General features: G+C 35.8%; 1 protein-coding gene across 1 annotated transcript in view; it reads left to right on the forward strand.

The window, feature by feature from the left end:
• Positions 1 to 23,789, forward strand: part of FAF1 (Fas associated factor 1) — a 470,502-nt gene that overhangs the window by 326,369 nt on the left and 120,344 nt on the right. Inside the window, exon 13 of the mRNA XM_006147256.2 lies at positions 15,396 to 15,550. Coding sequence (XP_006147318.1) covers positions 15,396 to 15,550 — 155 coding nt within the window. The remainder of the gene's footprint in view (positions 1 to 15,395; positions 15,551 to 23,789) is intronic.

Below are 23,789 nucleotides of genomic sequence, written 5' to 3' on the forward strand. Positions count from 1 at the left end.
GCCCTTTTCCAAGATGATTCTTACTCTTTTTTTTTTTAATCTAAGATTTAACCTTTCCTTAGCTCTTCACACTCTCACATTAGCCATACTCACCCACTTCTGGTCAAACCTCTGCTCATCTCTTATTGTTACACTTAACATTTTAATATAATATTTATCAGTAGCCATTCTATGTATCTTCCCAAGAGATATAATTTCTTTTGTCAGGGACTGTCTCTACAAAATAGCTATACTCAATAAATGTTTAATGAATGAAGGAAAAAAGAAAGGGAGGAAGTAAAGACGTAGCATGTACATGGAGTAACAGGGAAAGTTGTCAGAATTAAAGAGGACGAGGAATTTTGAGAATAAAATACCAGATATCTCTGAGACTTCTCATTTAAGTTAAATTCTGATATGAAGAAAAATTCATCTTAAAACAAATATTAAAAATTACACTTTGAGGCAGCAGGTGGTGTGGAGGTTAAGGCATTTGGATCCCACATGGCCGGCTGCAGTTCAAGCCATGGACCTGGTGGCTTAAAAATCACACTGGACATGTGTTCATGCCTGCCCAAAATCCCTAGAGGAGAATGGAGGAGAAGGGACTTTGGCATGGCCATCCTCCCTGGGGGATGATTTCTCATTTTCCCATTCTCTCTCTTTTCCTCTCTTTCTGACTCTCTTTGACAAATGCATATGCCTTGTAGCAAACTAGGAAATAAATTGAGTTTGAAAATGATCAGTAATCAAACTTAGAGCTATCATTGATAGCTTAATGAAGTATATTAAAAAATAAACTTTTAAATCCTAAGAATAATAGATTTTTTTTTTTTCAATTGCTGGGGGGCTGCGTATGCTTGCCAGAGGGAGACGAAAAGACAGAGAGGAAAAAGCATCTCCCAATGAGGAATGGTCACACCACAATCTCTTCTTTTCCACTTCTTCATCCTGTTGGGATTCAGAGCATGCATTTACATATGCCAAGTATGTTTTTCAAACTACTGGACCGGGGTCAGGATTCCAGCCCCATAGATGGCTATGTGAAATCCAGTTCCCCCAACCTCTAGGCCATAGGGCTAGCCCTGGATTTATAATTTTGATGAATAAATTCTTATAATAAATTTTTGCTTTATTTCCTCTCCAATTGAAAAATGGTAAACATTGACTAGAACAGAAATTAATAAAAATTATTCAAAATGTATTAAAGAAAAAAATGTAAAATAAATATAAAGTTTTAAATGATTTTGTATGTTTACAGCCATTAAGCTTTTGAAGTTTTTCAAACTGCACAAAAACATTTAGGATACGCTATATGTTGATCGTCTTTTGCTGAAACATTTCACAGCAAATTGTAGACATAATAATTTATCCCTAAAAACTTCAACATGAATTTTGTAAGAAATGATGATATTCTCCTCCATAATCACAATACTATTATTATACATTAAAAAATTAACAATTATTACCTAATATCCAGTGCATATTCAATCTTTCCTAGTTTATCTGTTCTAGAATATCTTTTTAGCTATTTTTTTGAACCAGAATTCTCCCAAGGATTACAAGTTGTGTTCGAGTGTTAAAATGTTTTAAATCCCTTTTAAGCAAACACAGTATCTCCCTGTTTTTCCATGACATTTGCTTTGTGAAGAAATAGGCCAAATGACTTAAAGATTGTTCCAAATTCTGGATTTGTATGATTGTTTCCTTGTGATATTATTTAACTTCCCCTCTCTCTATATTTCCTAAAAAATGGATATTAGACCTAAAAACTTTGCTAGATTTAGGTTCAACACTTTTTGCAAGAATGCTTTGTAAATAATGCTGAATGAACACTTTATTATAACAAGACTTTTTTTTTCTTTTTCCTTTAAGATTTTTGTCATTAGGCTTGTGCACTTTATAGAGAGAGACAGTGAGAGGGAAAGTGAGAAATTACCACCCCTTGGGGGATGACCATACCACAATCTGTTCTCCATTCTCCTTTTGGGATTTTTGGGCACACAGTCACACGTGCCCAGTGTGATTTTCAAGCCACCAGGTCCAGGACTTGAACTGTGGTGAGCCATGTGGGAGTCTAGCACCTTAACCACTATACTACCTGATGGCCCCAATAATAACAGATTTTTCATGGCTATGGAATCTTTTATTCTATGACCATGATATTATATTTACGTAATCACTTATTGGACATAAATACATTAAAAGAGTAATTATAGCTTAAAAATAAAAGGTTTTTAATTCATTCATCAATACTTGTGTATTTGAGATATATCTGTGTCTGCTTTGTAGCAAGATTGCTGAACAGTTGAAGTAACCAGGAAGTGTCAGCACCTTTCATAACTTGTAGCTCTCAAAGGAAACATAGGTATTTTTAAAATCCCATTTCAAAGATCTATAAGATATATTATGTGTGCGTGTGCATGTGTGTGTGTGTGTATGTATGTATGCATGTGTATACATATATATATGTATATATATAATATATCACACACATTATAGCTTTAAATGCAGATATCCATACTTGAATATACAGTATATTACAATAAAAGAACTTTCACTAAGTATCTTTTACAGTAAATTGGCATTTGGATGTATTCAGACTGCTAAATCCCAGAGGAACATAAATTCTCATTTGTTAACTCCTGGGTATTTCTAATGAAACAATTGGTTATTTGCTTTTGATTAGTGTCTAGGTATTTTAGCAGATGAAAATCATTGGTTCATGTACAACCATTCACCACATAATGACCGTAGACCATATTCCCATAAAGGGCATGTAGGTTATTCTTTACAGCCTAGATGTATAGTGGGTTATGCCTCTGGGTGAGTATAAGTACACCACAACATTTGCACAGTGCCTAATGATGCATGTCACAGAACGTACCTTTGTTATTAAGCAGCACATGATCGTAATTATATGGTTTGGTTACATTAGATTCATGCTAAAACTTACTTCTCTCAACTGCTGAAATGTTTATGATATGTAATATAAAGTTGAATCCTATCGTAACAGCTTTTTTTCACTTTTTTGTTGTTGTTATTTTGCTGTAGGGCATATGTCCTCACCAGAGAGGGAAGGAGAGAAAGTTCCCCTCAGGGAGGATAGCCACACTGCAGTCCCTACTCCTCCTTTCTCATTTTGGGATTTGGGGCACACACATGCTTGACCTGTTTTTCAGGCCAACAAGTCTGGGACTCAAACCACACAGTCAGCCATGTGGGATCCTGCCACTTTAAACACCACACTACCATCTGGCTCCACATATTTTTGTATAGTATTTGAACTTTTTATGATTAAAAGTGTTTTAATACAAAAAAAAAAAGGTAGAAAGAATAGTGCAATGAAAATCCCCAATCCCTAGATTCAGAAATATAAGTTTGCCTTATTTGCTTCTTCCGTATATAGGGATCCCAGAATCTTTATCTTTCTTCTCTTGCCTGGGCTGATTGCTTTCCTCATTTCTCTTTTCCAATTTAGACATCAACAGTTTATGTGTAGTTAATTACATTTTTCTGAACTTACATACAATGTAAATCCATTGGTGGATAAATTATTCAAAATTAAGCAGGTACATTTATTAAAGTCATCAACTAGATTGTATACTTGTCCTTTTAATTGCTTAGACATAGGAATAATGTTACTTCCGATTGATGTGATGCTTTATGGTTTACCAGTTTCCTATACAAATCTCATTTGACTCTCACAGCAAACCAATGAGATATAGGCAAAATATCCATATTCCCATTTTAGAGATGAGAAAACAGAAAAGCGACACGTCTATCCATCAATAGTAAATAGCAGAGACCAAATAAGAACTCACATGTGCCAGGGTGGTAAATGCGGTTTTCACTATCTCACCACATGTTAGTGTTTAGTGCCAGCTGCTGGACTGCATGATTCAGTGAGCAAACATCGTCTCTCCTTTTCACATTTTACATTTGAGAGTTAAAACAAATCTCATTCAATGATATTTTTAAAACTTCTGAATGAATCATTTTTAAGAGAACAGTTTGCTAACGTTCAAACATTTTAAGGCAAGTGTGACCGATACTGTGGCACTCTTGCTAAATTTCTTTCATCCTAAATATCACATGTTTAATTTAAACTGTGGGAGGCACGTTAATTTTACCAGGGCAACAGATGAGCCTCAAGCACCAGCATTCGTCACTTGAAGTGAGAAATTGAGTTCCAAGAGTAAATAAAAACAAGATTGAAGGTTTAAATCCTCTGCTAGGCTTTTTGAACTTATATACTCATTAAATGTTTATTGGAGTGGTGGGATTACAAAGGATTTGGGGAGCTTCATCAACTGGTATATAGTTAATCACTAAGTAAAACACTACATTTGATAAAGTGTTTCTCACGATGCCACATTCAATCCATCTTAATGAAAACTGCTTCAAGCTGATTTCATTTGAGAGCACTTGGTGATGAGAGCACTTATGGTTCTTTCTGCCTTTTTCTTGAGGAATTTACAATACCGTCTAAAGCAGAACTCCAGTTTCAGCAAAGCAGATACTCTGAGTTCTTGTGTTTCTTTTAAGTATGTCATGACAAAGTTGTGACTTATGGTAACACATCGATCAGTTCTAGTACCTCTGTCCTTGACCTTAACTATGAAGAATGTTCACCCATTTGAGGACTGTATTTATAAAAGGCCAACTAAGGATCTAGAGATTGCCTGCCTTTGGTAAACTCACAGTCTAGTGGGAAAGATATGATAATATAAACCTATTCATATTGTATATTTTATGTACATATATACTCATGTATAATATATATTTATAGAGTATATTCATTATACTTTTATAGTATTGGGTGGTTGGGAAAGTCATGACATTTTTCTATGAAAAAAATGCCTCATGACTTTCCCGATGACCTGATATAATACTCTATAGTAGCAAAGAAGAGATGTACCTTTGCTAGGGGATAGAGTGGAGATTTCTAGAGGTGTTATATCTGACCTAAACCCTTATAAGATGAGAAATACTTCGGCAAATAACAGAATTCTCTACAAAGGGATGAACAATAGGAAAGGCAATGGAAGACTAGAATGAGGGAACTAATACCAGTTTGATGTTACTGGCGCAAAAAATTACAGGACAGAGAGTTGCATTGAAAGACATGAAACAGACAGTGGGGGCCAAGTCATGGACGGGGCTGTGATTCCTTAGCATTAGAGGCATTTAAAAGGGTATTTTCTGAACAGATCTTAGATTTTACCTTTCTGTAAGTGAGAACCAGTGTTTAGCTTCCTTAATTAAGGTTGCAGAAGAGTTAGCACTGGTTATACCATGATTCCTTGGAAGTTTCTTAAAGTTAAGATTCTATTTTTTTGGATAGCTTCCCCACCTCTCATGCCTGATGACCCCGAATTCTCTTCTTCTACACACAAAAAAACTAATATTCTAGAAGATGATTAGATATTTGTATTAACTAAAACTCCCAATGCCAAGACTTATCTCCCAGGCGAAAGGTGGTTTCTTTCTCAAACAACTTTTGGGAGACTGGACTTTGCTATCAGTAATCCTGTTATAGCTCCATAGATCTGACTTCAGACCCAGTGCTTCTTTCTAGATAGTATGCATAAATCAAAGAAACAGTACTCAATTAATTTCTACTTTCCTATTTAGTAGATATGTAGCTCCAAACATGTAATGAGCCTGTTTCTGATCTGATAAAAAAGGAGATGATAGTAATATCTACTCTGTAGATATGTTTTGAGCATTAAATGGGATGTTCTCCATAAATGTACCTAGCACCATGTCTAAGATAGGAGGTGCTATTAAACAGTTTTGGACAAATTTGAGAAACGTTTATAAAACAACAAAACTGATTCTCTCCAACAATTTATGAACTAGCCTGAGAATGCTTTTAGAAAGAAATTTTGAGAATCCCTTTGAGCATTTTCACTGCCAAAATGAGTACTTCATTTTAACAGTGTATGTTAGTTAGCAAGTTTTATTTTTTTTATTAGCCCATTCTAAACTAGTGTCATTTTTACTGCCTCATGGTGAAAGAAATCTCAATGCCATCACTAATCAATGTCTTTTAACAAAAATAAGTTATACACAGATCTGAAGCCACAGCTGTAGTTGGTGAGTTTCTAGCACCCCATCATCCAGAAAACCAGGCAAACAAATTTCTTTGTGCTTTGGAAAATATGCTCAGTCTGCTCATCTTGTCTGTGTTATCTTTTCAATTTAAATTCCTTAAAGGCAGGGCGATGTCTTTTAGAGTAATTTTGTATGACAGCTAGGACAGCATCCTGTACATGTGTGAGATAAGACCTATGATGCTAATATGATTTTTTTTAGAAAAATGTTTTCATTATACAAATACTGTATTTGTTGTAAAAATGAAAATGATACATTTATTTTAAGTAGAAAATTAGCACATAATTCCAAATCTGGAAACAACTACTATTATGGTTTTATTTTTTAAATGTGGTTTTAAAAAAGAATTATTCATTTATTTAACTTCATTTTTTATTACTTTTTAAACCATAGACAGAAAAGGAAAGTGAAAAAGCAAACTGCCAGGTCCAGGACTCAAACTGTGGTCAACCATGTGGGTGTTCAGCACCCCAACCACCACACTACTTCCCAGCTCCTTAAATGCATTTTTTAAAAAATGTACAAATATACATATCAGTCAAAAATTGATGTATTTTACTTAAGACAGTCATACCAAATATGCAGTTTTGTAGTTAATGTTTCCACTGAACAGTTTATTGTTAACACTGTCTAGAATTTGCCTTCAGTTTTCCAACTTAGTTATCAGAACTGCCTGATTAAAATTGTAAACATCTTTAGTGTGTGTATCACAATTTTTGTTTGTTTGTTTATTTATTTATTTATTTTGGAGAGGTTTTTGCTATAGGGTACGTGCACTCACCAGAAAGACAAGAGAGAGACAGAGATACAGAAAATAAGAAATCACCCCCTAGGGAATGTGGCCATGCACAATCCCTTCTCCTCCATTCTCCTCTCGGGATCATGGGCATGTGCACACACGTGCCCAGCCTGAGTTTAAGCCACCAAGTCTGGGACTCAAACCATGGTCGGCTACATGGGAATCCAGCAACATAGCCATTACTGCTGGTCCCTATTTATTTATTTTTTTGGAGAGAGAGTTTTTTTGCATTAGGGCATGTGCACTTGCAAGAAAGACAGGAAGTGAGAAATTACTGCCAGGGGGAATGGCCTCACCACAGTCCCTTCTTTTGCACTCTCTTCTCCGGATTTTGGACATGCATGCACACATGCACGAGTTTCAAGCTGCTGGGTCCGGGACTCAGACCACGGTTGGCCATGTGGGAGTCCAGCACCTTAACCAGCATACCACTTGCTGGCCCCAATATACACACACACACACACACACACACACACACGTATATATGTGTATATATATATATATATATATATATATATATATATATATTTATATGTATGTGAATTATATATACATATATATATAATTTTTACGTTTTTGCTGTAGGGCATGTGAGCTTGCTGGAGAGAGAGAAAGAGGGAAAGAAATCACCCCCCCCCACCCCCGGAAGGATAGCCTCACTGCAATCCTGTCTCCATTCTCTCAGGATTTGGAGCACACACACATACCAGGCATGATTTTCAAGTTACAGGGTCTGGGATTCAAATCATGGTTGGCCATGTAAGAGTCCAGTGCCTTAACCACCACCCTACTTCCTGGCCCACAATTATTTTTTAAGTTAATTAATTGATTTCATTTAAGATCCTGCCATGTAAAACTTTCTTCCCAGCTTAGTGATATTTATCATCTTTTTAAAACCGTATTTGAAAAAGAATATTGGTAAATTTATTAAAATATCAAAAGTAAGACTAATTCCTATTCATATTGTTTATCCATATTTATATCACTTCTCCCAAAGGGCCCTCCCTAGTCTTAGGAAGTATTTGTTCTTTATATTACCTATTTTAAAAGGATAAAAACCTAAATTGGATTTCTATGTATTTCACATGTAAGTTCAAGAAATTTGCATCATATCTAATCTTAGGCATTTTTGCTTAGAATTAAGAGATATAATAGACATTATTAATCAGAATTCTCAGATTTGAATCTGGCTCCCCATTTACAAACAGTTACTAATAACTGTGTTATCAGCCACTTTAATCAACCTTGAGCATCAGTTGCTACATTTAAAACTTGAGGCATAATACATACCTCACAAGGTTGTTTAAAAATAAAATTTGTAAAATATCTTTGAGATAGCTTGCTTATAGCAGGACATTGAATAAATCAGGTAGATTTGGATTTGAAAGTAGACCTTGGTACTGACTACATCAGCTAAAGAAGCCTCCAGTTTATTTTCTCTGAAATGGGGATAAAAATATCTTGGTGATGAATCTACCTTGTCATATTGAATCCTTACCTTAACAGTAGACAAGTTACTCATGTATATGTTAGAGAAAATGAATAGACTCATTTAGTTGGTACATAGGGTATGTGAAGGGAGCAGTAGGAGATAGGGCTGGGAGAACACTCTCCTTCCCTGGAAGAGTACTCTGTCTCATGTTGGAAGAGGTCATCATGAAAGTTCCTGAATGCCAGCTAAAGATTTTTTTTTAAGTTTCTTTCTTTCATAAGGAAGACACAAAGCCCCCAAAGGATTTTGTCACACTACCATGATCTTCTAGCCTTCCAGCCAGCCAGGATCTGAGTGCATCCAGCATATTCAGGACAACTCAGGGTTTGAATCCCAGGCCTTCCCCTATGGCTCCAGTATTGCATATAGACACCCTAATGCCTGTGCTGTAGTGGTTGGGCTTGAAGACATTTTTATTGTTGTTAGGCAATGACTTGCTTTTAAAAATTCTTACAGAGGAAGATGACATTCTTTTTTTTTTCTTTTTTTGGAGAGGTTTTTGATATAGGGCATGTGCGCTCACCAGAAAGATAGAGAGAGACAGAGAGACAGAAAGCGAGAAATCACCCCCCAGGGGGATGGCCACGCTGCAATCCCTTCTCCTCCGTTCTCCTCTAAGGATCTCAGGCCCACACGTACACGCACCCAGTGTGACTTTAAGCCACCAGGTCCGGGACTCGAACTGCGATCGACTACATGGGAGTCCAGCGACATAGCCATTACGCTAACTGCTGGTCCCAGAAGATGACATTCTTAGAGCTATAATACAGGAGTAAGTAATATGGTAGAATTGTGCAGGGTGGAATGGAGGAGAGAAATTGTTTACATAGGAAAACTTCTGTTCATTTTGTATGTGTAGCTATAGTGTTGAGTAATGATTAGAAAACCCCAGTACAGTAATAGCACAAGGTGGTTTACAAATGTTTTGGCTTTAAATTTTCTAGCCTGTTTGCTTTTAAGTATGTGTGCCTATCTTTTGGTATCTTATTTCTCCCTTACCCTCCTTAGAATACCTAACAAAATTGGCGGGGGGGGGACACCGCTTTTGTCATAGGCTTACACAAATGTGGCTGTATCATTTTAATAGAACCTTAATTTTATATATACTTTATCTCTTATAATCTTTTATTTAAAAACTATTGAAAAAGGCAAAGCAAGATTGATGTTATTTCTTTTCTTTCATTTTATTTATCATTATTAGTATTTTCTTCTTATTTACTTCAGTGCACATGCATGCACTAGAGAGAGACAGAGAGAGAGTGAAAAAGCAAACTGCAAGATCTGGGACTTGAATCACAGTCAGCCGTCTGGAAGTCCAGCACCTCAACCACCACACCACCTGCTGGCCCTGATTAACATTATTTCTGATGTTAAGTAGTACATACTATCTTTATTAAAGATCCTGAAAACTAAAAGCTAAATTCTCTAAAATATACACTTACGAACTCTGAAAGTCAGAAAGAAAATAGCAATAACCATAGTATACACACACAGTATAAAAATACTTCACAGTAAAGTAAATAAAAATGACTTATAAAATAGCTTTCATAATTTAAAAAGTACAGATCAGGGGCTACCAGATAATATAATGGTTATGTCGCTGGACTCCCACATGGCCGACTGTGGTTCAAGTCCCAGACCAAGCAGCTTGAAACTCAACGCTTGGTGCATGTGCATACATGCTCAAAATCCCAAGAGTAGAATGGAGGAGAAGGGATTGCAGTGTGGCCATTCCCTCTGGGGGGTGATTTCTCACTTTCTTGTCTCTGTCTCTCCAGCGAGTGCACATACCCTATAGCAAAATTTTCTCTCTTAAAAAAATAATACAGATCAAAACTACATTAATATATCATTTTGCCTACCATAATAGCAAATACATTTCTGCAAAGACCAGCATGTGGCACAGTGCTTAAGGCACTAGACTCCCACATGGCTGATCAAGGTTTGAGTCTTGGACCCTGTAGCTTAAAAATCATGCCAAGTGCGTGTGTACCCAAAATTCTGAGAGAAGAGTGAAGGAGAAAGGATTACAGTGTGGCCATCCCCCCTGCTGAGGTGGGGGAGTGATATATATATATATATATATATATATAATAAGTGTTTATCTGGTCAGTGTATCAGTTTGTATTAATAAACCATCCCCATACTTAAAAACAAAAGAATGATAGTGATAATGATTCTGATTATTATGGTAATGATGATGAAAAAGAGAGAAGGTCAGGTCCTAATTTACACCAAAAAAAAGTAGTCTAATTTACACTGAAAAAAATAAAAAGTATAAAACACCATTTTTAGGAATTGTTATATAGACTTGAAAATCATTGAACACATAGATTGCATATGCTATGGTATTCAGAAGGAGGTGCTTTGTTTTTAGTTTATCAGCATATGTTTCCTGAGTGCCTGTCCTGTGCCTGGCTTATACTGAGACATAGTTCATTTCTTTGGCTTTAATGTTCTATGGTTCTGTGGTACTAAGTGTCTAAACATACTAGCTACTGTAGCTCAAGAGGAATCATGCTAGTTGCTGTCAGCTAGGCATTTCCTAAGCATCAATGTAGTCCCTTAGCTCCTGGGTTTGAATGTGAAAATGAGGGAGGCACTGAAGGCAGGGACACAATAAGCATCCAGGCACTCCTGGCAGTAGGAATAAAGGAGGAGACATTTAATCCTTAATACATTTTCATGGCTATAATGTCTCTTGAAATTGCTTTCAAAACCCTTAATGTTGCATGGATAGTTCCGGAATCTTCATCCTAAAAGCTACCTTTCATTTAGCACCTACTATGGACCAGGCATTGTTAAGAGCCTAAAAGGTATTTAACCTACTTTTTCTACAATCTTTATAACAACTCTTGCCCATGGTCCTATAACTGGTCCAAGACAGAACTGAGTCTAAAACAGAGCTTTCTATTACTTTAAAGATTAGAGACTTGCCTTTACACTGTGTTAACTGTAGATCACAAAGTGGAAATCCGACGATGGTGTAGGGTTGCTTGTTTGGATGATACACCACACTTACATCCTCTCTGTCAAATTAGAAAGGACAAATAAAATGCATTCTTTGAAATGTCCCAAATATTGTCACTTACTGTATGGTACTATAGTTAAATGCTTGCTTTGCCAGATACATCCTTCCCTCCAAGTCTCTGAGGACAAGGGAACTTTGTTTTGTTCATCTTTATATTCTCAGTGCTTAACATAGGTACTCTGTAAATGTTATTGAACTAAATTGTTAATGGGCCAGAGGAAAAACTGGTTATAATAATGAAAACTGAAACATTTTCTTATGCTTTTTCTGTGCGCTAGATGCCCTTTCTTTATAAAAGCAGCTTTCTGATTTTGCTATTTTAATTATCCTAGATTGGTTGATATGCCAAACTCAGTTCTCACTTATTTGGGCTGTGTTTAATTGAGCCCAGTAAAATAATCAGAAGTCTGGACTTTGTATCTGTGTCCATAACTTAATTAGGGATTTATATAACCCAAATTTAGTATTATTTGTACTTTATTAGGAGTCTTTATATTTTCTTTATTTACTATCACAGTAGCAGCAGAAAATTTTTTTGCTGTTGTTCAACAGTTATGTCAGAGGGAAAAGATTATTTTAAGATTATTCAATGTCCCTTTCAAAAGCTATTATGAGAGTACCCCCCAGGCTGAAGATCCTCTTCTAATACTCTTTTTATCATCTCCTTTCTCACATTCAGTTTAGAGTTTAAAGTGGGAATTTTTTTAAGTGTGTTTTCCTGGCATCTCATGTTTAACAGTGTCAGGGGTTTGTGTCCCTGGAACGAAAACTGTTTCTCCAGAGCCTTTTTTTCTCTCAGCTTCCAGTGAAAAGAGGGGCGAGGCGAGCCAGTCGCTTACCACAAAGCAGTGCCACCACAAAGGAAAGATTAAGGGTTTAGAGAGAGGTCAATGTGGGTTTTTCTCTAACTAAACACTTTCCTAAAGTTTCCTTGTGGAAAAATAATGAAGTCATCTCAGAGTTTTTAAAGAATTTTTATTTCTTTTTTACCGTCTGCATTCGCTTGTCTTCTCAGCATGGATGTTTAATCTTCCTAGGCTTTGTGAATTGGCCCAAATGAATAAGTGGTGAGCTGTCTCTCTAGGAGCTAGAGGCTTATTCTAAGGGCCTAATCACTGAGTAAACACATCTTTGCCCTCCCTCTCACAACTGCGATATAATAGTCGAGATTCTAGCACAGTAACCTGGATATTGCAGGGACCAATGCTTTGAAATGCAGAATGGTTGATCCTCCAAAACAGACAGTGCCTGATCTTCGCCTGCCTCTTTCTTCTTTTTAAATTAAATATTGCCAAAGAGATGCTGTTTTATTGCTTGATATTGTGCATTAGTGCCCTGGATTTCCAAGTTTAGTTTCAGTCAACACTGTCGGCTGCACTTATAGCGAACTCTGCATGTTGGGTTTCTTAGTTGCCTCTTCGGCACATGTGTGTTTGGTTTGGAAGAGCATTTAAATTAAATCAGTGAGATAGCAATGTAAATTACTAATCTCTTTCCCAAAGTCTAAATGTTCCATTGCAGTGTTCTTGAGAGAAATAGGCATTTTAAAGTTTAGCCATTGCCATTGTTAGAAATATGCTGATTTAAAAGTGGTCAGCTTTCTTGTTCCCAGTGTCTCATTAAATGTAGTTGCTGAGATACAATCAAGCTGAATTAGAGGTTGACATCCCTATGTCTATTCAACTAGAGAGTGCCTCATAAGAGGAGCTCTAAATTTTTAGTGCTGCCAGGTTCATGTTCGCTTTCCTAAAGTAGCACATTTCTCGATTCATTTACTAAAACTGATTTACCATTGTTGCTGCCATTAGGTGTCTTTTTTGGCTAGTGGGCTATGGTAGATGTCAGCGTTCAGATTTTGTCTGTAGAATAGGATGGGACTTATTCTGGTTTGATGCAAGAAAAACTGAAAGGGACCCAGTTTTGCTTTTGAGAAACTTAGTCAAGAAGAAAAACTGGTAAACAATTAAAATACTAATGGGAAGAGAGAGAGAGACTCAGGTACTCAGGGAAGATTTTATTGGAACATTTGCTTTGAGTCTTAAAGGATGAGTATGAATTTATTAGATAAGTATCTCTCCAACAATGTATCTAATTACAAACTTCCTAGAAACCTGCTGTTATCTACAGACATCAACATAGATGAAGAAACCCTGAGTCTCTCTTATTTACCATTTTATTGCCTACCTGACACAAAGAGTATTTCAACAAATGCTGGTTGAATGAATGAATAAATGAATTAACACATAGAAGCAGGGTAGGATCAGCTGAACTATAATACTTAATACCCAGGTGTCCTGTCCTTCTTCCCGTTACATGCTGTCTCTGAAGCCCAGAAACACTGATGTTATACATAGTCTGACATCCTCATAGTAAGTTGTTGGAAAATCATGACATATTTTTTCTATGCGAAAATGTGTCATGACTCTTCCAACAACCCAGTATTATCTGAGCACTCCCACAAAGTGTGACTACAATGTAGTTGATTTCCCTGCTACCACTGTAGTCAGAGAAACAACACTGGACTTACAGTCAGGCAATCTGGATTCTGATCCCAGCTGAGTAACTTACTAACCAGCTGTGGAATTTGGGACAAGTTGGTTTTCTCAACCTCAGTTTCCTCATATATTAATGAGAGTAAGAACACTTATTTTAGAAGTTTATTCTGGAGATTAAAGTAGCTAGATAATGGTTATAAAAGTAACTATTCATAGAAGATTGTTATCTAACATTCTACCTCTGGCTACCTTCACCTGGTACAAAATTTGCCTTTGAGGAAAATATTGTAGTGATCACTTTGCTATTGTAATTGTAATTTGGGTTCTTTATCAGGATAATTCAAAGCATCAGACTTTATTAGTGTCTAATTAGCACGAGTGTAATATTTTTGTACACGTGTCCTTTTGTCTAGAATCCCACACAGCAAATGTTCATTTATTGACTGTCACTACATCTTTATTTAACATGAAGAGAAAGATCCTAAAATGTTCCCGAGATTTTCCTTTGGCAGAATTTCACTCATTGGCTTGTATTTTTTTTTTTAAACCATAAAAATTTATTTTTCTTTATCCTGGTAATTGTAACTATTCTTAAACCCAACTCTTCTATGAAATAGGAAGAAGTTATTCAGCAACAATTTAGGCTCTTTCATTGTTGATGTCATTGTTGATAAAGCTGACATGTTGCAAATTATGTAGTTTGATTTTAGTATTTAGTTTTAGGTATTTTATTGAATATCCAGCTATGACAGGGCACTTTCAAGAAAGTACATGTCATTTCTTAAAGGCAAGTTTCATCTTGGCAAAGGGAAAGATAGTTTTTTATATGAAAACCCACACTCGACATTTTTTGAAATATAAACTAAAAGCATCCATGTTAATTAGATATCGTTAACATTTTGTCAAATGCCAGTTAGGAGTTACGTGTTCTTAAATAAGGACTTTAAAATATGAAACATGTTAAGGATGCTAAAGTACTTGTGAAACATAAAACTTCATTGCAGACCTTTTCCTTTCAAGTAGAAGAGACTGTTCAGTGTTCATATGAAAAATGTAAAAAAAAATAAAAGAGGAATTTTGTCATCCAACCTTAATGAATATTTTTTTCTGTATAGTTCATTAGTTTAAGGTTAATATTTCTCTCCCATATAAAGTGTCTATTAAATGTGAAAAATGGTAAATCTATTTTACTTAACAGAAATGCAATTCTGTTGCTTGAGATAGGCTTACACATGTTAACAAAAATCTGTGATAGTGATCTATAAACAAAATTGTCATCCTAGCTGCTTTAGAGTATAAGGAAACAAAATTTATTCATATTGGTAGATGCTTTAGGAACTCTAAATATAAGGTACTCTTTAAAGAAATAGCATTTAATTTTTGTCTTTGCTGTTCACATAGTTTGATTATACCTCTCTTAAAGTCAAGAAATCTTACTATTAGTGGGTATTTTAAATGATCATTCTTTTCTCATTTCAGAGAAAGCTTCTTGCTATCTACCTCCACCACGATGAAAGTGTACTAACCAACGTTTTCTGCTCACAAATGCTTTGTGCTGAATCCATTGTTTCTTATCTGAGTCAAAATTTTATAACCTGGGCTTGGGATTTGACAAAGGACGCCAATAGAGCAAGGTAATACTGTTGTTCACAAGTTATAAGTTGGCTTCTGTTTATTTATTTTTTAAGTCATTATTGTGTTTGTTTTTTTTTGTCATCATAAACATTTTTCATCCTCAACATTAAATTGTGGATCATTGCATTTTATTAGATAAAAACTATATGTTGTAGCAAACACATGCAGTTATTTATGGTTGTGAAAATACACCTTGAATTGTAAGACTCTTCCTACTTTTGAGAATTACCTGAAAATGAAAATATCTTTCTCATCTTTTTTTTGTAATAAAACAGATGTAATACATTTCTAGTATGTTGTTGAACATTAGAGAAAAATCACCATTTTTGATGATGCTTAGAAAAAGCAAAACAAGTCTAATATACAATCCTAGTAGTTAATTTTTTAATAACTGTAGTGAAGAAGGCAGGACATTTTGGACCAGTCCAGTGGAGTTGGTAATAGCTTAACTCTAGCATATGCTAATTGATGTAATCGCTTTATTGCACACATTCTTTTGCACACAGCTAGCAATACATCCATATTCTCAATAGGAAAGAAAAAAATCCCTTTCCTAGCTGTCAGAATCCGTTTACTTAGTTTGTTAATCATATCTGTAAGTGATGAATAATTCTTCATAGTTTGCCTATTTGAGTTTCCCATCTGAAAAATATTTTTATCATGTTTAATTACACATGTGACCATAACATCCCATGATGCTACTTTGGGTGTGTTAACACAATCATAATCACAGGCTGCGGGCTTATGAACAAGGAGATTAAATTAATTCATTTCAAGGCAAGCCTATTATAGTTACCTAATTTAAGCGATTAAGGAACAATTAGAAATCATCTGATTTGTGTTTTTATTATTTTATGGCTCAATGAATTTTTGGTCATCATTTAGACTTTGTTTTATGCAATCAGATTCTGAAAAGAAAGATGATTCTTCCCTTAAATGTGAGGCAAAAGATTGTTGAGCAATTTCTTCATCTAATACTTCATTTCTTTAAGCAAATGGTTAGGAAATTTCATAGGATGACTTCGTTCTGCCTTGGAAATGTTCCCTGTTATACATAAATAAAGAACCTTTAGCACCTGTATTTGTTTAAATTAAATCAGGTTATTATTCACACTCAGTTAAAGGTGATGAAAAGCAGTGCCAAAAACAGATAAAAATGCAGCATCGAAGGTCTTTCATGAGGCAAAATACATAGACTGGAGACTTGGCTAAATCTATTGCCATTCACTGGCAGTAAGGAATCTCCTCCTTTTCTTTTATCCACAACTTGATGGAGAAGGAAACACTATTTCTAAACCATCTGTAGTAATGCTGTTATTTTGTTCTATCCTCCATTTAATTCCTTAGTTCCTTTTATTTTACAATGACAAAAAATTGCAGTGTAGTTTCTTTTGAAAAACAGTGTTTGAGGGTTTTTTTTTATGACTGGCAATCAACAGCCATGTAATTGCTTTGTTATGTTTTACTAAAGAAGTCTGTTAAGTAGCACAACTTTGATACACTAGTAATAAGAGTTTGCAGGTTACAGAGACACCTGTGGTGACCAAAGCGACAGAAGCTGCTTATTAGAAAGAGCCAGTACAGCTGTGTCCTATTAACTCCTTATGACACTTTAAAAAACACTAAATAAAGGCCTTGTTTAAGGCTTTAGAGCTATTTTTCAATGAATTGCAGGACCAACTATGAAGTATGATAGGATATTTTAATTTACATTTTTTAAAATGTGATATCCTATTATTAAGTAATGGTCACAAAAATTAAAAGATGTGATAGTAAAAGCTTAAAATAGATACATTCAAAAATTCGGTTGAAACATTTATAGGCACCACAAATGGGGCAATGGGCGTAAAGATTGCAGTGTTTTCTGGAATTTCGGACACTTGGCACCTTTGTCCCAAATCTAATTGTGTCCATATTATACATTTAAAGCATCCATTTGTTATTTTTAACTTTGGGTAACAAAACCTCAAACTTTTACTCTCAATCCAGTAGAAGACTGCTTGCAATAATATTTATTGATATGTGGGCTACCTATCAAAAGGTGCGTATTACTACAGAGCTGAAATGGGACATACTAGCATGTAGAAATACAGAAGAGATTTCTAGAATTAACAAGTAAAATCGTTGTGGGTTTCCTTTGAACTGGGATTTCTTTATGATAGATGTAACAGTTTGGAAGTAAATTTCTGGTGAATAATTTGTCTGATTCCCAGATCCGACTATTCTAGTTCAGTCTAGTCATACAAATTTAGAAAACCCTGACCTGTCAACTATTTGGTCAGGATACTTTCTTCATGGTTTTCTAGGACTGTGACTCTATATTTTAACTGGGGACATTGATGTCCAAGATGGGAAGGGACTTGCTGAACAAGTACACTTTTGCTTAAGGAATACTCTGAGTAAGCCTGTAGAATCATTAGTCCTACACACAGGATTTACTGTGATTTTTCTTTGTGTGTGTAGCAGGTAAGTGAAGGGTATTGTACTAAGTGAATACTTTGGTAAAATTATCCGAATATGAGTATCACTTGCTATTGTCAATTAAATTTCCATATTTCTTTGACAAAAGGAAATTTAAAAAAAAAAAAAAAAGCAAGTTTGTATAGAATGTCCTAAGTCCTGTGGTGTTGATGGTTTGAATTGTACTCTTATAAAATGATTCAAGTGACTTTTTTCTAAATTGACTACTTAAATTGGCCAACTCATATCTGTATAAGATGCATTGGAATAATATCTAATTTTGGAACATTCCAAATATGAACTGAGACATCAAGCTTTTGCAGCCATAATTAGTGGTTACCTTTGCTCCTCCTAAATTGTGATCTCCTAAAATGCCTTATTCATTTTATTTATCCCATTAAACAAGGTTCTTTTTAAAATTATAGAAGAAATTCTTCTTTTTTTAATTAAATTTTCAATTTTTTTTGACAAAAGGAAATTTAAAAAAAAAAAAAAAAAGCAAGTTTGTATAGAATGTCCTAAGTCCTGTGGTGTTGATGGTTTGAATTGTACTCTTATAAAATGATTCAAGTGACTTTTTTCTAAATTGACTACTTAAATTGGCCAACTCATATCTGTATAAGATGCATTGGAATAATATCTAATTTTGGAACATTCCAAATATGAACTGAGACATCAAGCTTTTGCAGCCATAATTAGTGGTTACCTTTGCTCCTCCTAAATTGTGATCTCCTAAAATGCCTTATTCATTTTATTTATCCCATTAAACAAGGTTCTTTTTAAAATTATAGAAGAAATTCCTTAAGCATTTAACAAATGTGTGCTTCAAATTCCACCTAAGAATGCTGCTTACAATTTCAGTATTCCATATCTAAATCATGGTTTCCTTCTTGGAAAATTATGTGCAGTGTTGTTGTCAAACAGGTGTAGTTGAGTTTCAGAGCTATTCTTTCTTAAAGCAGTAGGCAAAAGCCCTTAGCAGTGTCAAGAGGTGCTAGAAGGTACAATTGCTTGAATATCCATTTGACCAGTGATCCTGATAGAAATAGTAGAATATACCTAGGAATGAGTGAACTAAAAACAGGTAATTATAAACAAGGAGATCCTGCAAATCATCTGGAAGTAACTAAAAATGTCTTAAGAAAAGTATTCCTTCATGTTTATTAATTGTGTAAACTCTGACTATTTAATATGAACTAGGAATTTGCTTTACTCTAAGGATGAAAAATTGAACAAGACATAATCTTAACCCACAAAACGCTGATAGTCTAGTAGGCAAAACAGCATTATATCTAATATATTCTACTCATAAAATATGAAGTATGTCCATGTTACTATCAGTATAGATGAACTTCAAGGGTTGCTTTACAACTGAGGATCAGAGAAGGACTTGAAAGACATGACCTTCAGAAAGATGAAATTAGAATTTTACTCTATTCAGAGATTTTTATATTAGTAGCATTCTATTGCAGATTGTGCTGCTCTTTACATGAAGGTATTTGTATTTAAAACCTCATAATTAAGTATCTGGAATGAGGGTTAGTGTTTGAGATCATTGTGGAGAAAAGCAAGACTAGAGGGAGCTGGCCAGTTAATGTAATCCTGTATAGTCAAAATCAAGTTGAGAATTAATGTCAGCTAACCAGGACAGACAGATCTAAAGAAGCTGCTTTGTTAATTAGATTCATCCCAACATTGGCCTATGCTTATGGTGGGACAAGATCAGATATTCTTATGGGTGTGTAACATGTAGGAAAACATAGTGGATTTAACAATAAAATAAAAATATTTTTGGATACCATGTATTCTTAGTGAGTGCTTGGCTATGAAAGAAGAATTTCTTAAAATTGAGGACAGATAACTGGAGAGGTCCCATAGTCTAAGGGTTATGGGTGGTTGAGGGTGTCAGATCTCACATGGCTGACAGTTCAAATTCTGGCCTCAAGGGCTTAAAAAAAGTGTAGGATGTGTGTTTGCCCCAAATCCCAAGAGAATGAAGAAATGGAGGGGAAGGAGTTGTGGCATGACCACACTCTATCAGGTGTGGGAGAATGTTCTCTCTCTCTCTCTCTTTCTGGTTAGCACAAGTACCCTCTGACAATTTAAATAAAAATTCAGGACAGATAACACCTCCAGGAAGTCTTGCCTGTCCCCATTCTTCCCTTGCCTTTGTCTAGGTTAAAATGCACATTCTCTATACTAGTTTATAGGAATAGCACTTGTTGCATTGCATGGTTGTTGTTTATTTTCCTGGTAAGTTGTCAGCTCTTTAGGGGAGCTGTGTGTTACAAATCCTACTGCTTTACACACTGCCTTTTTTTTTTTTCCTTTTTGGGAAATTTTTGCTATAAGGTGTGTACACTCCCCAGAGAGATAGAAAGCAAGAAATCACCCTCCCTTTGGGACCGCCATGCCACAATCCCTTCTTTTCCATTCTCCTCTTGGGATTTTAGGCATGCACACACACCTACCCAGCGTGAGTGTTAAGCCTCCAGTCCAGGACTTGAACCATGGTTGGCCAGGTCATAGTACAGCAGCATAACCATTACACCATCTGCTGGCCCCTAAACACTGCCTTTTAAAAAGTAAGTGCTATATTGATACTAATAAGTAATCATTGGAAAGAAGGCTTGTATGTTGGCAAGAGCATTCGAAATGCTGTTATATCCCTCTAATTGTTCTTTCCCAGTAGTAAAGCTAAAGCCTTCGCTCTTTTTATAGAATGAACTAAAGATGTTCAGAATGGGTACATTGTCTTCTGCTGGCTTTGCAGGGCCCCTGAATATTATGACCTATCCTCATATGCTTGGGGTTCCCCCAGGTCATCTGGAAATGGGCTTTGAATTCCAACCCAGATGAGTTCATCTAGTGATTCCAGAGTTCCTAACCCCAACATCACCAAGCCTCTGTGTTACCACAGAAGCGGCTGGCCTCCCAAATTAGTCTGTTTGGAGCTAGTACTAACCCCTTTTTTTTTCTTAGAATTATTTACTTAATTTTTCTTATTATTTTAATTTGCTATAGGGCACATGCACTCACCGGAGAGAGAAAGCAAGCAAGCAAGCTGCCAGGTTCAGGACTCGAACCACAGTTGGTCATATGAGCCTTTTGCAGTAGCAGTGGCATTGATGAAAGCAAACATGTCCATGAGACCAGAGTGCTAGACTGGGTAGATGGTAAAATATGCCAATCAGTCAGGCATGTTCCTTTGAAACACCATGAGGCTTAACTAAATACTACTGTATAAAGCAATAGGACAGTAAATGTTACTTTGTTTCTTTCTATTAAAGATATTTGGATACCTACCAGGTACATGGGAACATTGGCACATGAGTTGCCCTCCCTGTGAAGCTATGGGTTCTGGGATAAAGTTGCTTCTTCCAGGAAAGCAACATCATGTATGTGGCACAGCAAACTACCAGTAGAAACCAGCAATAAGTGGACCAGTGGGTATTTCTTGTTGCCAAAAGAACCCACAAGGCTAGTGCTGGTTTCAATTATCTAATTCTAGAAAACTTAAACACTGAATGTGACTACGATAGTGCCAACTGGTTAATCAGCTGGCTGTGAGAACTACAGATGAGTTGCTTCTATATAAGTTCCTGAGGTGAATGTGTTTCACACATCAGTGTACCAGCTACAAAGTGTTAAATTGGGCATTGCACACTATTTCTAAGCAGTTCTCATAGTAGCTACAAACCATTCCCTAGGAATTTCTGATAGTGCTTGGGTCACACAGGTTACATGTAACATATACATAGTATTGTATTAAATTTTGTATACACAGCACCAGTGTTCACAGACAGAATTCTATTGCCTGTGGATATTAGCTTTTGAACTTAATGCCTTTGGGCGCAATATTTCAGGTCACTGCAAACTTCCGACTGTTGTGCTGACAGGTACTTGTTAGCCTTAATATTCAAGTGATTGTTTTCCACATTGCTTAATCTTTGGCAAGAGTTAATTGACTTAAAGCACTTATTATCAGTAGGCTGTCTTCACCTGTACCTTCTCTCTCAGTAATTAACCATATTCACAGTGGCTTACCCTTAATTTCAAACTACTCAGTGGTTCATGCCTGGCTGAAGCCTAGCTGACCATGTTACTCTAACCCTACACTTTCATTTGATCCAGTGAAGATAGCCCAGGTGTGGGGTCTGCATGGGAGACACGAAGAGTGTTAATTTCCAGATTCTGCAGGGTAGCTGATAAAACAGATAAACATGTTGTAGTCAGGGTACTATGACTTTCAGAGAGCCCTCATTCCAGATTTCCACATGATTTTCCCCAAACTTTTTTATTTTGTTTGTGCAACATTTTCCTTCCAATACTTTTAAAGGAAGTGTATTGCCATCCTAAACATCCCAGGTCAAGGGCTTAATTAATGCTTTAAAATAAAGGTTCCAAAACACCAGGAGAGTTTGTCATTTTCTCCCTGGTTTGTTTTGTGAAGAGGGAGGAGAGAAGGTGAGGAGGAACCCCTCCTGTTCCATGATTACATCCTACCCACTCATTTTCTCCTTTTCTCCTCTGCTTTTGATTTTTAGTGGCGGTCTTAACAGAATGTCAAGATCAATTTGCAGCATGGTTTAACTCAAGGTTTGCGTTCTGCCAGCAGCAATTGTCCCTGCAAACAATGCCGTGTGTTCTTGTAACTTCAGAAGCTTTTAGAAGGATCATGGCAAGGGCAGCATCTAATGACTTTATTAGTGTAGGGTTTCAAAATGGGCTCAGTAATTGTTCATATCTCTTTGTCAGCAAGTCATAATTACTGCTCAGCATTGTCCAAGGGTGCACTTGTGAATAGTTTCCTAATAGTCCTGAAAGGAAGAGAAGGGGGGGAAGAATAAAAGGTGATGGCCTCTTACAATTGAGAACAAGCCACTCTTTATGTAGATGATGGCTAAACTGTTTATAATACATTCTTCACTCTTTTTAAAATAGATTATCCTTTTCAATGTTCTTTGAGATCATTTAAAATTACCAGTTTTACGAGCCTTTTTAACTCTGATTTGGATACTTCCCACAGTACTACCTAAGACTACAATTATAATTGCCTGGTGGTACATTTGTATCAGAATCAAAACATTTGTGTTTAAAAAACAAAAACAAAAAAGTTTTCCTCTACATTAATCTAATTAATGCTATTCAGAAAATAGGCATTTAACTCAGATAAGTTGTCAATAAACAGTCTATGAAAAAAACTATTGTTAGAAAAAACAATATAAAGGTGATTAACTATTGTGAAGCCAGTCCAAAGGAACACCATCATAAGTTTTTTTAACAAATCTTATTTTTCTAATGCACCACATCTTGCCACTCTATTGCTGGTCTCCTTGGTCTTTCTTATAAGTAATGTGTGCTTTGAAATTCTAGGGATGCTGATTATGAGATCCATAGAAAATCCTCTTTAATATATACCTTTCTAGGGCCAGACAGTAGCACAGTGGTTAAAGCAGCTGGATCCTGCATGGCTGACTGCATGGTTCAAGCCCAGACCTGGCAATTTGAAAAACATGCCAACTCATATGTATGTATGATAAAAATCCTAAGAGGAGAATGGAGGAGAAGAAATTTATGGTGCCCACCTGGGGTGGAGGTGCTTTTTCACCACCATCCCTGCCTCATCTCTCTCCTATAGTGTATGTAGCTAGCATACATACAATATAGCAAATTTATTAAGTTTATTTGTCTATAAATAAATTTTTATCTACAGATACCTATATATACCTTCCTGCAACCAAGGAAGGCATGAGAGAAGGTCACATGAAAAACAAA

This window comes from Tupaia chinensis, unplaced genomic scaffold, assembly GCF_000334495.1.
Source record: "Tupaia chinensis unplaced genomic scaffold, TupChi_1.0 Scaffold000207_1, whole genome shotgun sequence".
In the NCBI taxonomy this organism is placed as follows: Eukaryota; Metazoa; Chordata; class Mammalia; order Scandentia; family Tupaiidae; genus Tupaia; species Tupaia belangeri.